This window comes from Neodiprion fabricii, chromosome 1 (assembly GCF_021155785.1).
Source record: "Neodiprion fabricii isolate iyNeoFabr1 chromosome 1, iyNeoFabr1.1, whole genome shotgun sequence".
Classification (NCBI taxonomy): domain Eukaryota; kingdom Metazoa; phylum Arthropoda; class Insecta; order Hymenoptera; family Diprionidae; genus Neodiprion; species Neodiprion fabricii.
In genome coordinates, this window is record NC_060239.1 from 26,523,312 (window position 1) to 26,540,773 (window position 17,462).

Here is a 17,462-nt window from a genome sequence, read left to right on the forward strand (position 1 = left end):
ATAATTTGGCCAAATATGAACGAATTTCAAAACCTCATATTTTTTTCCCTATTCGCTTCACGTGAAATGCCTCATGTGCAAACATTCTCTAGACCGATTTTGGTCTCTTTCAATGAAGACAAATAGATGAACGTTGACTAAAAGTCAATGCTTTACTCAAGAATGGGGTGCTTCGTTTCTGGGCTAATAAAACTAGAGCAAACTATGGAAAGCCTGGCAATCCATTAGCAGACCGTTCAAATACCGTCGTTTCATTCCCGTTCTTCCATTTCTGCGAGGACTTGCTAATATTAACGAACTTTCAAGTGTTTTAAGGGGAAAGATTGTGATCGGTATGTACAATAACTCTCGCTCGCTGAAATTCGAAGATATTTAATGCTGATACTCGATAAAGACTCGGTGTATACATTTCCGTATTCTATAACAGTTGGGTAAAATTACTTGAAAGTTATTATTAAATAATAATATCTCCTGTACGAACCTCCGTTCAGTTTTAATTAGCGACGACTGTATACTTCCGGACTCTTCCGAGTCAGAAACGTTATATAGAAGCTTTGGAGATGTTCCAGTCTCTAATTGGCTTAGGGAATAACTTATAAAACTAGCCATGCAGATCAATTCCTATACGCCGGTACTCGGAGCACTTATACCGCTTATTTCTCCGCTCCGATAATTGCCCAGGCTTGAAGTACGTCATTGTCAGACTTCGGACAGTTGTGTATTTGAACAGATACACAAGTGTAGAGTAAGTATATCTTGCTAACTTCCCGCTTCAGTTTTTTGGAGGCTTGAAGAATAAGCGAAGTTGTGATAATCACTCGAAAAATGTGAAATCGAGGTTTTACCAGATTCGACGTTTCAAGGTCCAGACAATCACCTTCCACCATTTTCGGACGGACGTGTGGAAGCGTGTGTGAGATCAATTTTTGTTCCGACGATATTTGGAAAACAAATGAACCGATTTGGATGAATTTGGTTTTAATCGACGGGGTTTTTCTCAAGTTAGCACTGACAAAATTTTAGATTATGTCGGTCATGAATTTTTTCAGTTATTTTTAGAACAAAATGAAAAGCAAATAAGAAAAATTTGATTTATTAATGTTTTGTGAACTCGTAACTCATCCCAGCCGGAAATTCTTAGACTTGCTCCATCAAAGCCCGCCGAATTAATCCCCTGTTTTATTTTAATGTCGACGATTTAACAATTTGCACGTTTACAGGTTGTGAAATTATCCTTTTCACTTGTTGTTTCAGGAGGGAAAAATTCAGCAGCAAACATGGGTTTTACATAGTGAGGGGCAACCAGCCCTAGCAGATCGTCGATGAGAGCTGCGGAGCTAGCTTGAACAAGCTACCGAGCACAACATCAGAGTATTAGAGAAATTTGATTGATGCAAAACTATTAAAAGGCAGTAGGAAACGTACTCTAGTCGCCAGTATTTAAAGTATTTCATAAAAAAACCTAATATTTCGATAAGGATTTAATGTACTAAAAATATTACCGTAGAATATTACTCTGTGAGGTATAAAAACATATGCGAATTTGAAACGAACGAACAACTTGCCCGAATGTAGTAAATATACAATTAGTTAATCATTGAACAATCAGCCAGATTCGAATGATTTTAGTCGCAAAACAGTTAGCAACTAACTCTAGTATAACGTAAGAACGTCGAATCTCAACTGATTATCGTACAGTAAGTAAATATCATCGATTTAAAAAGTAAATTCGATGTAAGTGTAATAAATAACGCGACCCATAGCGAAGACAATCCTAGTTATAATATTAAAAAAGAAAGAAAAAAAAGTATATATTAACAAAACGAAAATAGAAATAAAACGTAATTTCAATGTTTATCTTTAAACATAAATTTTAAAGTTGAAGTAGTTTGTTTTATACCGAGCAGGTATAATTGAAATTTATCAACATTTTATTGAGAGCAAATAGTTATACATGTTATTTGTTGAATCATGTAGAGTAGAATATTATCAAATGAATTTATCTATACATGAATTATATAAATATATTGTACGTCTATTTACATCGCTACTGTTGAGCAGAAAGCGAATGAACACAGTTGATTTGTAACCCGACACGTTGTCAGTCCATTGGAAAAGTGTAATTCTAATGAGAATATTCATAATGCTTCGATCTCTAATTGCCTAAAAAGAGAAAGCGAAAAAATATATAAATACGATGTGGAGTAGAGTTGAAAATGATAAAAATAAGTACAGAGAAAGAAATACAGCAACGTAAAACAGTAGTAAGTTTCGTTACAACGCGTTAAGATCGTTAGTTGTGGAAAAGAAATCACGAAACGCAATTAAAAAGAAAAGCATAAGGTACTTGGGTGTCGCTAGTAAAAACTCTGATACACGTACGTCGAGTAAAGAAGAGAGAGAATGAAAATGACAATCCAAACGCGACAGACGTACCTGTAACGGAAGATTCGGGGAAGTTTGTCCGACGCAAGCAATCTGTGATACGGCAAATTGACAAAGGGGTTGATCGCTGGCTCGTGATCTCGGCAAAGATCCGGTGGAACAGCACATTATACGCCGAGGAAATCAAGAGCCGCAAGACGACGAAGACGAGTAAGGAAAAGTATTCATCAAGCGGCATTGTATTCATCGAGACAAAAGAAGCACACCCATCTTCAGAATTTTGACTAAGTTTTTACTTTATCACGTTCGAAGGTCGCCGTGTGTCAAAAACAGACGCGCGATGAATTTGGAAGTGGAGCTGATAGCGGGGGTCATAAAAGGTGGACCGCCCCCGGCGCACCTTCCCGCCCCCCGTCTCATCAAGATATTCATTGCCGGGGAACGTGACGGTAAGTGCAGCAATCCTTGCCTCTATATTCCTCGGCCATTTGTCTTTCGACGTTCGTCTCCTTGCTTTTTCGTACTGACCGAATGAAGTCCAGTTTCCGTCTAAGTCCGAAGCTAATCTCCCGTCAACCTTCATGCTGTACATTTACCGTGCCGAGGTTGCATCCGGTCGATTAACATTCCAGATGGCATTATTTCGTTACGGTGCACATGACCTGCGCTAACCGGTAACACGTCTCTGTGATATGCAAACTAGATTTCACGTATGGTAATGGATAGCGTTCCCCTGGCACACCGCTGGGTAAAAACATTCATCATCTCTCGCGGAGAGAAGGAACGGAAACGCCCCTGTTGTGCGATATTTTTACTCCCTCGCGAAAGGACCACCGCTTCAGCTCGTACATTTGAAATGCATTAGGCTGCTTTCTTTTCGGGACGTTCGTAATACACTTTTCAAGTGTTGACCCTGTTATTTTCGAATCCAACAACGACACGCTTTTCCAACAAGCTCTCCGGCCACTTTCGCGGCTAAAACATCCCCAGTTATTTTAGCACTCTGCGTTTTGTCACGGTTTTACCGAAAGCAAAATCAATACCTGTTCACCAGGGAAACACCGTGAACAGCTGGAACCTATGCAAATTAAAGGATTTATCTGTTCTCGTTGTACATATATTAACATCGCTCGATGCCTTTTCCGTATTCGCAATACAGCTTGGGGGAATATTCAAACTTACCAATTTACTCAAAGTTTCGACTCCACGATTTTTCCAGTAAATGTCGTTTTATCTTGACTGTCTCGTACGTTTTGCCTGAAAAGCGCTTCTGGTCGGATCGACACACTACGCGCAAGGATTTCCGAGATTTATACCTCTGGAGGCGAGATTACCTGAGAAGGCTTTGGAACATTCTCTGTACCTGCTACGGTTTGCAAATGTATTCTGACAATCCCGTAAGCTGTTCCTTCGACAGGACCGTGTGCTGCATAGAAACCCTTCGAGTCCTTCCCGGGTTACAGAACTTTTATCCCTGGAGGAACTTAAGCTTTTAAGGACAGTAAAACGGCTGCGTAAACTCCACATAGGTTATTTACATTCTAAAATGCTCTCTGTTTGTATTGTGTTTTCTTCTTGCTCACTTACTCTCGACGAATTTCACTTTTTAGCACGAAATTTCTCAAATTCAAAGTCAGAACGCGATGTACATAAATGCTGTTCGTTTACTTGTATTTTTTCAACGCAACCGACAGCGGAGAGTCCAAGCGTGTCGAAAATTCGACCCTCCTATCTGGGGAACGTCGAGTCAAACATGAAATCACGTGGAAGCATTAAACGAGATAAATGCCCCGATGGAAATAGCTTACACAGGGGTTGAATCTCGAATACTCCATGATTGATGTAGGGATCGATGTTTAAGGTTTAATTTCACATTTTTGAATGGAATAAAAGGTTCCCTGGTAAATGTCGGACTCCATATCAAAGTTGATTTAGCACTTTGGAAGAATTTAATTCCGAGATACAAGAAATCGATATACGTGTCAGTATAGGTAAGATATATTCCGTGGTGCGAGTTGAGATTACTTTGGGTTAATTTGAGCAGCCTTAGGGCAATTAGATCGTGATAATACTACATCGGTTTTAAATAAATATCAGGAGTTGCAACGGGCTTTCTTCCGAATTTATTTAGTATCCAGAATCTTGGCTTAATCTGCCGTGGCATCGATGTGAATCGAATCTAATCGAGTTTTGGCCCTCAGCCTTCAACCCCGTTTGTATTTCCAATATGCCAATAAGATGCGAGCGGGAGAAGATTCGCGTCTCAAACGCTTACCATACGGTTCACTACTCTGCAGACTCAACAGTTCGTTAAACTGGGTCCACAATCTTCAAAGTTAAATTACAAAGACTGGAATCTGCCCGTGCTATAGTGTAGCATTGAAGCTTCGGATTTACATAACACGGTGTAAATTGAATTATTCCAAGTCTCTCCGTTTCACTTCATCCTCCGTTTATATAGTTAGTTAGACAGAGTGCGAATGCACCGCATTTCCGTTCCTCTAGCAAGAGCAATAATTTAATCCGGGAAGTGCTGATTCTGGAGGGGCTTGCAGATGCAAATTTTAACGAGATGCACTCCGGCATGTAATTTGTATAGGGGACGGGTCAAAAGAAACTAGGCCATCACCCCAATTTCACTTTATTAATATTCTCTAACCGTATTTCATTTTTTTAATATTAAAATTACTGCTTTCAGAGTTCGTCGAAGAGAGGAAGCAGATTCTCGAAGGAGTTGGACCGGAGCTGCAAGCTATTTACGATGACATGGGAATCGAGGTACGCTTTTTCCACTGACGCCTCATCCCATAAGAATTCATTTTGACTGATTGGGAGATGATGACCTGTTACAAATTTATTTCAACCACGGAGATTCGTGATTCTCGTTGTTTAGGTGCTGCTGGTGGACATGCAGTACGGAACTGATAAGGATCCCGATGTCAATCCACGACTTGCGGAATTGTTCTTGGAAGAAATAACCGCATCGCATCGTCATTCCAGAGGGTGTTTTTTTTTGGTGAGTGCTACAACATCAACATCGAATTTCCTTCATCGCATATAATTAACGTATATTTTGTCACGGCAGTAGTACCTAGATTTTGTTCTGGGTTGACGGACGATTGAACTGTTCCTGGGACACGTTTTTTTGTTTCTAGCTACTGGTTGGCGCAGCTTATAAAAGTGGTTGGGTACCGACGAAATTTACGCAAGAAACATATAAGGCCCTCCTCACTCACTGTAACTTCCTCGAAGAATATTACACACACGACGGAGATTGTTACGTCCTGAAAGCTTCCAGGTAATCATTGCATTGTGCTCTTGCAGATAATCAATGTTTCTCAGCATTGATGGATATGAATTAATCAAGCTTAGGTTCAAATTTCCTGTACTGAAAATTCTTGTTTTAAATTTAATTGCGGGAAATGTTTCCAAACATTCGAAGTAGAGTCAAATTTCATTACAACGCCCTTGTACCTGTGGTAAGATCCGTGATACTGACAACGAACGTTCGATGAATTGTCTGTGCAGCGAGGAGACTGCTCACGATGATTGGCACCAGCACGAGTCAAATTTAAGAAAAGCGTTAAAAATAGCAGCAGAATCGGCCATTTTGGAATACCCAGACAACACCGAGATCAAAAATATATTACAGTCAACCGCAGAACGACAATTAGAACACGGCCTAAGTACGTAGGATGAATGATAGCTGATTCAGTTAACTTTTACGATTTGCTATGAATCTCAGGCTTGCTTTACGTCACTTTTACTCCACTTAGGTTTGGATGAAGATGGTAATGGCGTGATAGCGATCGTACGAAATTGGTCTGGTTCTACGGCACCTACCGTAGAGCCTGGAGCATCGACGCTTAAATCTAGAATCGGAAGTAGCTTACCAGAGGAGAATGTAATGGAATACGAGGTGGAATACAAGCCCGGTGGAATTGACTCCGATTGTCTGTCGCACGATAAATACTTGACACGAATGCGTCAACAGGTATTAGACAGGATTCAATTCTTGGTGAATGAGTCGGTTGAAACTGATCCCGAGATCAAAAGTCGAAAGAAAATGGTGCAGGCAGTTTACGCGGAAAGTTTGGCGCATTTGAGTTTGTTGAGAAATGTGAGCCCCGCGGATGAAGATGTGAAGGCCATAGGCCAAATTAAAGAATTGCTGCTAGCCGGAAGGGATAGAAAGCATGGACCAGTACTGGTATGGGGTCCAAAGTCCTCTGGGAAATCAGCAATCCTGGCTACTGTATATGAAAAAGTGCCAAGCTGGTTCAATGGACCAACTGTACGTATCGTTAGGCTGTGCACATCAACTCCAAGGTCGGCTTATAGTTTAGAATTGCTCAGAGTTCTCTGCGAACATATAGGATTTTTGTCCGGTAACAACGATGGCAATTTGCCGAGAGATGCATCCTTCGATCCCTTGTACTTGAACAACTGGTTCAGTCAGATAATGCGAGGAATCGAAGAAAATCCAATGTCGGAACAGCTCGTTATATTGGTTGACGACCTGCATCGGCTGCATCCATTGGAATGCGACATAGTCGCCGCGTTGTCTTGGCTGCCTTTGAATCTACCAAAAGGTGTGCATTTCATCGCAACCACCGCCGTTCCACCTGAAGCTTTGAGGTTAACTCCACTCCAAAAAGAGAGACTGCGGAGCCCGGAAATACTCATTGAATTACCGGAGGTCAAAAGCAATGTACCTGATGTTGAGGCCGCTTTTGACAGACTGGAACGATTGATTGGTCACAAGGCAGCAAACCGGATTGGGTCCCTTTTGGCGTGCACGGAGTACGGGCTGTCGGAGACGGAAATCTTGGAGTTGATAATGCCTACGGGAGACGATGGACCTCTGGTACTCGCTAGTGGTCAGTTTGGCTTTGCGACATGGTGTTTAGTGAGGCGAACTATGACTCCGTGGCTTAAAGTTCGAGTCATGAGTGGGCGTTTGATGTTTTCGTGGCGTTGGTCAAGCGGGGAAATGGCTCGAAAACGATATTTAGCTACCCAAGACGCTTCACGGTCAGCGTACGGCGAAGTGGCGAACTTATTCTTCACCGAAGATTCCGAGGAGAGTGATCAAAAACCTCCTGAAGATTCGGATTCAGCACCGGCAAAGGAAACTCCATTTCAAAGTGCGCCCAGATCGCAAGATATTACTTACACTATTCGTCACGTCGAAGAAGCCTGGCTACATCTCCTTCGAGCTGGTGACGTTGATCGATTGAAAAGATTGGCTGTCTGCGCATTTGATTTCTTGCTGGCCGCTGTCCAGATGATATCTGTGAGCTACTTACGATGCGTATTGGAACATGCCAGGAGGTATTTACTTGAAAGGGACCTCGAACTAGTTTATTACGCCGTTCGAAAGTCTAGCGACGTGTTGACAAGGGATCCGTTACAGTTGGGAGCTCAGTTAATTTGCTGGTTGAGACCCGTCGCTGAGGATGAAGGAGATTTGGTAAGGATCAATATGTCTCATCACGTGTACGTATGTGTTATGAATTGTTTAATTCCATCGAATTTATTATTCCATACTTTTCTCACAACGGTCCATACTCTCCTAGGTTAGTCGAATGGTCATGGCAGCGATGGCATGGTGCGATGGATATGCTGCACCGCTGTTAGTTCCACTGAATGGCTGGCTACAACCTCCTCTGCCTTTACAAATTCGTGCTTTATCCTGTCCACAAGGTGTCAGACTGATCGAAGCTGCGCCATCAGGCCAACACGTGGTGGTGGTACCTCCTCAAGGCGATGCTGAACTGTGGCACGTGATGTCGGGACAGCTAGTACACACATTCAAAGGTTATTATATTTCCCTTTCTGCAATCGCACAGCTTCTTTCTGGAGACTTGGTCATCATCTACAAACAGTAACCATCTGCAATCGTGATTTACGATCACAATTTGTGATTATCAATCTGTGATTTGCATTTGTAACAACTATACCTTACAGGCCATTCGGGACCAATATCATGTCTGGCTATCACGAAGCAGTCTCAGTATTTGATGACTGGATCTGAAGATACATCTATAATCGTATGGGACATGAAAGAATTGATTATGAAGCAACGAATTTGTGAGCACATTGCTCCAGTGCTATCTTTGACGCCAGCAATGGGAAATTCGATAATCGTTAGCGGTGGTGAAGATTCTAGGATTATAGCAACGCGATTATTGACTGGTGAAGTACTAATGAAGGTAGACCATCACCGTGGTCCAGTGACTTCATTGCGCGTCGATTCTGCTGGAGAAGTTTTGGTTTCTGGTTCATACGACGCAACTGTTTGCCTCTGGTCGCTAGAGAGCTTTACTTTGTTGAATACCATCCCTCTTCCCTCTCCGGTTACAATGCTCGATGTGTCCACGGACTCGGTATTCCTGCTAGCTGCTTGTGAGGATAAAAAATTGTACCTTCGCTCTCTGGCGACTGGTACTGAGATACATACGCTACGAGGTCACCAAGGACCGATCAAAAGCGTATGTCTCGCTAAGGATTGCAGAAGAGCTGTGGCAGGTGGAGTTGACGGAAGGGTCTCTGTCTTCGACATGCATAGCGGAAGATTGACGAAAGCTCTACCTGCTAGTCCATCGGCAGATGTGACATCCGTCAAGGTGAGTCTTATTGACTATCGGTCAGAACTGCAGAAAATTCTAGTGACTTGTTACACAATCAGGACTTGTGTTCAGGTAACCGAGAAAGATGATTTCTTGATAACCGCTGGCGGAGGTCGAGTGACTTATTGGAGTTTCCGCGGCGAAGAGGTTGCCCCGCGACCAACGAAGTCTGGTGGAAAGCAGGAATCCCTTCAACCTCACGGTGCTCCAATTTCCTGTTTAGATGTGTCCAGAGATGGCGCCATGGCAGTTACCGGTGGTGTCGACTCTCTAGTTAACTTGTGGCAGTTGAATACTCATGAACTAGTTTCCACCTTGGAAGGCCACATCGCAAGTGTTACTTGCGTCGCGTTTTCGGCTTCGGGACTCTTCGCAGCGTCAGGTACAAAGCGCCCAATGATTATAGGTAGTTAAACGCCTGATAATGAACAGTGGTCACATTTTTTTAACAACTTCCACTGCTTCAGGTTCCGAAGATAAAACCGTGAGAGTCTGGGGACTGACGTTGGGCCTGGTAGTCGCCACCTTCAAACATCAGGCTCCCGTTACTGCTGTGACTGTGATGCTTGATGGAAGAAGAGTCGTCAGCTCTGATAGGGGTGGTGCCATCAGGGTGTGGGCTGCTGACAGCGGAACGTTAATCCAGTCTCTGTGCGGCCCGGGCCGATGTTTTGCAGTAGCTTCTGACATGAGGTAACGACAATGTAACCAGAAGCTCTTTTGTGAATCACAGAGCCACCAAGTATTGTCCCGATTAACCGCTCACATTATTTCCAGATACACAGTCTGCGGGTCCGGAGACAACCATATTAGAATATTGGGACTGGGATTGGGACCGGAGGAAAAATACCCGGTTTCTCACTCCCAAGATATCACTTGTCTCGTTGTTACCCCTGATTCTCAATCCCTCATTACCGGCTCCAGAGACATGAGCTTAAAAGTCTGGCAACTTGCTGGAGGAAAATTGTCCCAGGTTTGTTTACACTTTGCTCGATTGAATGTAAGCAATCCATTCCGACGTTCAGTCTTGCACCATATCATTGCAGTTCAACTTTGATGCAGTTCTGGAATCTTACAATATCATTTATCCAATCATCATCAATCAAATCCTGTTCGCAGGTGTTGGTTGGACACACCGATCACGTGACGTGCGTGGCAGTGGCCGTTTCGGACAAGTCCATTGTAGTCTCGGGTTCGAGAGACGCGAATTTGATCGTCTGGGATATAAACACGGGCGCAGATCTTCACACGCTGACTGGTCATCTAGGGTACGTAACTTGTATTCGGCTTTCGGGGGATGGTACCTTGGCCGTATCCGGGAGTGAAGATAAGAGCTTGATTGTATGGGACACGAAGAAGGGAACTGCCCTCAGCTCCATAATGCTTCATGTTCCGGTTCTCGGGGTCGAAATGTCCACCGATTGTTCGAGACTCGCGCTCCACCTATTGGAACACAAGTGCTTGCCGATTTTGTGTCTACACAATACGCCCGCGCAATATGTCAAGCTGCCAGAATACGTTGCTCCGAGAGATCTGAGGCCTCCCGGACCGAAGCGACCGGCAAGAAGATTGCTCAAAAAGGAAGTGTCCTTGGATACTTATACATGGCAGCGAAAATATGGTCATTTGACTTCAGGTAACGGCTGAAATTGTTTTATTACTAAATTGGCTCATTTGCTGACATTCTGTTGTAAAAATGGTTTGGGATCTGCAGATATTTGCATCTTGCAATGCCGTGATATAACATGAAGAAACCTACGGATTAATTACATCATTTTTATTCAGTGCCTCATACGGCAGCTCGTTGAGTTCTACGTGTTTGATCATTCCTTATGTCTATAAATAATTCAGATGCCTTGCCATGTCGAGGTAATGTTTTAAACTGCTCGTCACGTGTGAACTACAACTCACGTGATTAATAGTTTCGTAGAGTACCGCAAGTCTCGTGTGAGAAAATGCTTGAAAGTGTGGACCGCCTAAGACCAGCGCAGCGGATATTAATTTGACATACCTACGCGTAATGCTTTGTTCAATTGTAAAACGTGATAACACTTGTCTGAAAGTGTGAAATTCATTGCATCCATTCCTGAGTATTTTGGATTATTAACAACTCTCTTAGGTATAATGGTCGCCGCGGTTGAGGAACGTCTAAAGCGTCGATTCAGCGTTAGCGCGTCAATGGAGGAAATCAGCAAAGCTGGCCTAGCTGGTTCCCAGCCTGGATTGGGTCCGGAACAAGCAGCCCTTGCACAATCCCAGCATTTTGATCAACTGGAAGCACTCTGGAATAAGCAATCACCTCCGCCGAGACCGAGAGGTCTTGGCAGGACGCTGTCCAAACAGAGTTCTCTCCAAGCGACCCGAATATCCGACTCAGAGGAAGAAGGTAGGCGAACCGTATCATGCGTCGCCTCCTAAGTCTTTTACATTGTATATCAAATACCTATTGATGTATTAGCAGTTACTATGTGGAAACGATATATGAACACATTTATGTCACACGTACCTACCTACCTACCTACCTACCTACCTACCTACCTCACGTATTCAAATGTAATTCGTATCTTGGGACTGTATTGTCACAGTAAATACATCATCGTAGACCTTGTTTTCAAACCTTCGCATGGAGATATATTCATGTATCATTCTATGTTTGGGTAATTTCGAAAAAATGTCATTGCTTCTGTTGGCTCCTTTGGAATATATTTGAAGTTTTGCGTTACGATATAATATTCTGGAAAGTGAAACATCTACCTACTCGCTTGGTGAGTTTTCGGTTTTCAGGCTTTTTTCGAAAACCAACGTATAACATAAATATTCCTGTTGCTATTTTGTCTCACCTGACATAATGCATGACGAAGGTTGAATGCTGGAAATGATTTTATAGCTAAGATTAAGTCCCAAGCAGGTTCAATCGCGGCCCTATTGGTTTCATGTCAGCGTCTTGATACGTCCGTTAGTTATTTTGCAAACCACTTTTCATAACCTTAGCCAATCTTCTATGTCTGATTTACACCATTTCTCCTTCAAACGATTGCATCTGAAGAATAATATTTTCTCATATTTGAAACTTCATCTTGAACAATTCACTCCTTTGTATACAATTCAAGATTGTACCGAGATGTGTGTGGTCCAGCCGATCATTCGTTTCAATCATTCACGAATAAAATTTAAATACACTTACTTGTATCATACTTTGATTCGCTTTGCAGGACACACGTTGTAGGCATTTCGTAGATCATGAGACTATTTATTTCAAAGTACTCAAATATTGTATTTTCAATTTTTGTAGCACAGGAAACAGGATGCACCTTGCACGGTTGTGAGTAGATATATTTTTTTTTTTAAAGCATGTTCAATCTATTTTTGACTAATGGTCCAAGGTTTATGGTTATGGGCATGGGATTGGTGGAATAAATTACACGCGTTGTGCGAATGCGTAACAAAGCACATTCCTATATCTCAACATACACCTGAAAGTAAGTTTCCCTACACCCAGTACAAAACTGATGAACTGCATATCTATTGAAAATCGGGCAGTCATTATGCATCCGCGCCAATATCAATTCCTCGTTTCAGATCTACCCGGCTAATCTGCAATGGCTGACTCTCCGAAGCGCTTTTTCCCCGCAACTTCTCAGAAGATTAGGGACAATCTTCTGGACACACCCGTCTCTGAATCCCTCCTCAACTATCACCCATTATCAGACCTTGGGGTGTAAGACTCGCGTCATTCTTTCACTGCAATAACTAAAATGTAACTCTACGTAATAAAGTTATAAAAACTTCGAATTACTATGCTCCAATTTCCTCCCTTGTCGACCAGGTTTATCCATTCAACACGCATAATACTTCTTCACTCAGATGTGTGAGTATTATACTGTTCCAGGTGGATTTAGAAATCTTGTGTCGTCGTCTACGGCTCGACACTTTTAATACGTATCGGATTATCACAACCGATTCCGAAAATATGAAAAGTTATAGAATTCGATGTATTGTGGCTGTAGGCTACTGACAAAGTGATTTCGTTGAAAATATTATGCTGCAAACAAATATTTGCAGTAGAGTAAAATTGAAAGAATGTTAAAAAAAAAATTCTAATTTCATGAATCCACACAACGATTTAATTCGGATCATAGTCCGTATTTACATTTTATTCAGTAAATAAGGGAGAGAAGGACTGAATTTGTACAGAATTTAATATTTTTGAGACAATTTCAATTCTCACAGAACCTACTTGACATGGGTAATTTATTACTTGCACACGTCAGATTACCATGCTTATAGAGCCGTGAGTAAATCAATCTACATAAAAAAAACCTTGATCCTGCTCCAACCATTCCATTGAGATTCGGAAAAGCTGAGTGTAGGACGACAGTGTTTTGAAAAAATTCAGCAGGGCGCCGTGAAAATTTCAATTTTTTTGTGATCTTCAGAGAATGCCTTTCGTTCAACCAGCGATCAGTACTATCGCTATTTATCGCATCCCTGCGTGGGAGTCGGGTCTGATTGATAGCGCACTTAAACTCCATCTGTATAGGGAGTGGGCTACTAGGATTAGCGAAAAGCAGCATTACCATGCGATACACGGAGAGGGTTGAAAAATGGCTCAGGACCTACGGGTGCCGCGGGAACTAACCGGGTGGTGAATCGATTTCGGGTGACTCGAACATGCGCGTTTCGACGTCGACTGCGCCCTCGCCAAGGGTGGTTGATTCACCCTAGCGTCCGATCAAAACAAACCTTTCACTACCGAATGGCATAATAAGGTGTAAAGCCGGTTATTTTTTTTTATTTCTTTGTCATTTTGTGCAAAATGAGTCCTGGATTGGGACATGATCCTTTACCTTCGTATAACACAACAGGACATTATGGTGAGTGAAAATTTGCGGACTTTGCACCTTTTCGTTTGGCCTTACAATCGGCTTCTTAAAGCTTTGTCAAGGCTTACGTCAGGATACATTCGTCTCATTTCCCTTGCCGAGCGAACTCGTTTCGCTTCTTTATTATTGTACTGCAGCGATATAGTAGCGTCAGCTTGATTGACGTCGATCAATTCACTATGCATGTTATTTTCGTTATACCCTGAGTGAAGATTATTCAGGTTATATACACACGTTTCAGCAGCTCATTGTCAGAAGTAAAAGCAGACGTAGCTGAAGCCTCTGACTCCACAATTTAATTTTTGTGCTTTAAGCTGGAAAAACGTTTAAACGGTCCGTTCGTTGTTGACTAATCGTTAATTAATTTTTCCAGGAAACGCCGCTATGTGTCTGTGGCAACAGCCGCAGCACATTCTCTTTCAATTGGCAAATTTTTGCTTCGCCTTGTCCTACTCCGCACCGTCTTCGAAGAAGGGAATACTCTTCATGCACTCTGTTCTGATAGTCGGTAAGTTTTTTACATAAAAAAAAGTTCCCCGTAACCATGGCTGAATGCGATGCAGTCACTTGAATATATCGCTTCCAGGATTTATACTATTTTCCGGATGGGCTTGGCACGTTATTTGCGCCCCTGACATCTTCTCCTGGAATTTCAGCTTCTTGGTTTTGAACATAGGACAGCTGGTTTACATTGTGTATCGAATGAGGCCGATCAGGTTTGACCCTGAATTGGAAGAAGCCTACCACACGTTATTTTACCCCTTCAAGGTGAGAATATTTTCACAAAATTTTTGGTTTCGCCTGATATTACCATCGAATTATTCTACTCTTGGGTATTCTTGTTTAAAAACAGGTCTCCAGACTTCAATTCAAACGATTAGTCTCGCCGGAATTTGCTACAATAATGTCATTGCACGCCGGCGAGGCTTATGCGATGCAAAATTTAACGAGGACAGACAGATTGGGTCTTCTTCTGAACGGCAAGGTGAACGTGCTGAGCGACTCCAACTTCCTGCACCCGATTTTACCCTGCGAATTTCTCGACTCGCCGGAATTCGAAAGCTCTCGAGCATCGGTCGACGAGAAATTTAAGGTAAAAGTGTAATCCAGCTCGCCTCTTCTCCATATTTTTCAAATACAACCGATTATTTCTCCAGGTATCGATAGTCGCGGCAAGCTCTTGCAGGTATTTGTTTTGGCAGAGAACTGCATTGGAGTATCTTCTCGTGAAGGAGGCTTACCTTGCTACCGTTCTCACAACTCTCGTAGCCAGGGACATCGCCACCAAGCTCTATGCAATGAACAACAAAGTGAGTTCGCAGGGAAAATATTATTCTCCAGACGGTGAAGGACGAACGCGATTCTCCCTCGACTATAAGAGTTATCGATCCTACTTCAACCCAAACGATCATCGTCACCGCGACACTTTAGTTTTAATGACACGACCGTCACTCATTTTAAACTTCGTTCAGATCGTTACGGACAAGGGTTCGCATCTGGACATTCGACTCCCCAGCATCAGTGCTGGTTTGGGTATCGGCGGGGAGTACAGAAGCCCGAGGGGATCGAGACAGGCCTTGATTCGCCGCAAAGAAACGAAGCTGGCGTCCAACAACGGTAAACACTCTCCAGTCGATGGTCTGGTCGCCTGTTCCTTTCCGGTAGTATCTAATTCCTCTGCACGGACGTTACTGTATGAATATTTCAGTCGGTGGTGCGAAGCCGAAGGATCGTGCCGTGGGAAATAATTTGACGAAGAAAGGCGCTCCGAGCATGGAGCCTCTTCCAGAGTTCCCTTCCTGCGACGATCTCGCTTCCAGCGGAGTAGAAAGCTGGCTTGATACATCCAGCAAATATCACAGCTGCGAGGTGATAGACGAAGAGTAAGTCGCGGAGGAATCCTGGCTGTCTCACGCAGTGACCGCGGTGACTCTGCTTTTTTATTTTTCAGCTTCCAGTTCAGCTAGACAACGGTTTGAAATGGCTTCCCGTGGCAATGAAGGTACTCTCCTTACAGGGTTAAGTTTACTCTGACAATGAGAGAGCATTTCATCCTCGATTCAAATGAAAATGTAGAATGTTGAAAGACGTTGAGTCGGAGTGTTGAAACGTTTGAATGATGCGTGTTCGGCGATATTAGCAAGAGCGGAGGTAGAGGTTCGTTGAATTTCGGAGTTTGTAGATTTGGCGATTGAATAGTTGGCTGTTGATTGTTTAACCATATCCTAGCATATTACGCTTTTGGAGTGACACGTACGGCGGTTAGAAGAACGAGCTAGATTCCTGCAGCTGTTGCACGGATACCACAAGTAATAAATGTTTTACACTTTGTGTGCTAGTGTTATATAATTATGGCACGTATAATGCGTTTTGTAGTGAAGATACTTTTGCTACGGATGACAGGTGACAGATTTAGTGAGACTAGAGCCGTGCTTGAACAATGGATAAATTATAAATATAGCAATAACGAAATTTATACGATTTAATTTTAAGAATTGATCGATCGTTGTTAAGTTTCATTAAGATTGTACAATATATTATTTACATATAGCAGTATATCGAATCACTCGCACACATATATAATAATTACCTCATTTATGTATACAGACGTTAAGATATCTATATTCTTCTTATTATTAACGAGCTTTTCCTCGGCAAAAGCGTCAAAATACATATCAAAAATAAGGTTCGTCTGCTAACTCAGGAACAGGCGAAACAACCCATAATACGGGTCTAATCGAATATCAACGACTGGGTAACGAAACTTCTATTAAAAATATAATAGAACGATTCGAAGTTACAATCTAACGATCTTTTCCTTGCGCGCTATTCGGTTCGAATTTAGAAAATGGACAATTCTCACGCAACTGTGAGACACTGTTGAACGCAGTGTTCTATTTGTAAATAAGTACTAAACAGTGTTTCGTACTTTACTTCATCTAAATGGTTTTGAAGAGGGAAGCGAGAGAATAGTGCACGCGAGATTATCATCAGTAAATCACGAGAGGATTATCAAAGCTACTCGACTTTACCAGATAGCGGATTCGTCACGACGGTGGCGGCGGCTATTGTCACGAGAGTGAAAGACTGGGAATCTAGGGCGCCTGCATCATTCCGCCTAGTTTTTAGAAACACGCGATTAACTTCTTTACCGTCGGATATGCAGCCTGAGATAACAAGTCCGTTGAACGCTGTAAAGTGTTTCAAGTGTTTAAACGAGCTCGGAGAACCGCGATATAAGTTTTTGTAATACAACGACGACGACGTGGCAAGGATCCAAATTTAAAAATCGTCTTCCGAAATCGGCGCACTTGGCGGTACACCAAGTTTCTACAACGATTCGTGTAAGCCACGAAAACACAGGCTTGCTAATTTTCTGCAGCAAACAAATATGCGATGGTTAGTATCGGGCCTATACTTTATTCTCACCTTTTCGTTTCCCATTTTATGCGAAGAGATGAAAATACAGATTTCAAATCGGTAAAGAGGGCATCGAACGTTGTGTATGGAAATCTTCTTGTGTCAGTATTATGCCTGCTGTTGGATTTCTCGAGTACTTACC

At 42.5% G+C, this 17,462-nt stretch overlaps 2 protein-coding genes across 10 annotated transcripts in view; both read left to right on the top strand.

The window, feature by feature from the left end:
• The window catches only part of LOC124187797 (protein qui-1), an 89,329-nt gene extending 76,520 nt beyond the window's left edge, over positions 1–12,809 (top strand). For 3 of the 7 annotated variants that reach the window (XM_046579976.1, XM_046579977.1, XM_046579978.1), the window contains 15 exons: positions 1,255–2,834; positions 5,084–5,163; positions 5,279–5,401; positions 5,541–5,683; positions 5,914–6,071; positions 6,162–7,858; positions 7,965–8,205; positions 8,356–9,014; positions 9,090–9,399; positions 9,485–9,710; positions 9,795–9,990; positions 10,137–10,653; positions 11,137–11,403; positions 12,310–12,339; positions 12,597–12,809. In XM_046579976.1, the coding sequence (XP_046435932.1) occupies positions 2,726–2,834; positions 5,084–5,163; positions 5,279–5,401; positions 5,541–5,683; positions 5,914–6,071; positions 6,162–7,858; positions 7,965–8,205; positions 8,356–9,014; positions 9,090–9,399; positions 9,485–9,710; positions 9,795–9,990; positions 10,137–10,653; positions 11,137–11,403; positions 12,310–12,339; positions 12,597–12,610 (4,770 nt within the window). In that variant the 5' untranslated portion in view covers positions 1,255–2,725 and the 3' untranslated portion in view covers positions 12,611–12,809. The remainder of the gene's footprint in view (positions 1–1,254; positions 2,835–5,083; positions 5,164–5,278; positions 5,402–5,540; positions 5,684–5,913; positions 6,072–6,161; positions 7,859–7,964; positions 8,206–8,355; positions 9,015–9,089; positions 9,400–9,484; positions 9,711–9,794; positions 9,991–10,136; positions 10,654–11,136; positions 11,404–12,309; positions 12,340–12,596) is intronic. The other 4 variants (XM_046579975.1, XM_046579974.1, XM_046579979.1 and 1 more) reach the window with 4 other exon arrangements.
• Positions 12,810–13,715: 906 nt separating this feature from the next.
• Positions 13,716–16,536, top strand: LOC124182967 (popeye domain-containing protein 3-like). Of its 3 annotated transcripts, none has more exons than XM_046570852.1 (8): positions 13,716–13,891; positions 14,274–14,408; positions 14,487–14,668; positions 14,754–14,993; positions 15,058–15,210; positions 15,373–15,538; positions 15,609–15,783; positions 15,852–16,536. In XM_046570852.1, the coding sequence occupies exons 1-8, from the start codon at positions 13,834–13,836 to the stop codon at positions 15,865–15,867; spliced, it is 1,125 nt and encodes a 374-aa protein (XP_046426808.1). In that variant the 5' UTR covers positions 13,716–13,833; the 3' UTR covers positions 15,868–16,536. The 3 variants fall into 3 exon arrangements, with proteins under 3 accessions (XP_046426808.1, XP_046426824.1, XP_046426816.1); XM_046570868.1 differs by having other exon boundaries at positions 15,373–15,517; XM_046570860.1 differs by having other exon boundaries at positions 15,609–16,536.
• Positions 16,537–17,462: the final 926 nt, after the last annotated feature.

Excerpts from the sequence above, each read along its gene's own strand:
- LOC124182967 (XM_046570852.1), top strand. The coding sequence starts at position 13,834 with ATGAGTCCTGGATTGGGACATGATCCTTTACCTTCGTATAACACAACA. Across the intron at positions 13,892-14,273 it reads TAACACAACAGGACATTATG|GAAACGCCGCTATGTGTCTG; the intron begins GTGAGTGAAAAT and ends TAATTTTTCCAG. Across the intron at positions 14,669-14,753 it reads CGTTATTTTACCCCTTCAAG|GTCTCCAGACTTCAATTCAA; the intron begins GTGAGAATATTT and ends GTTTAAAAACAG.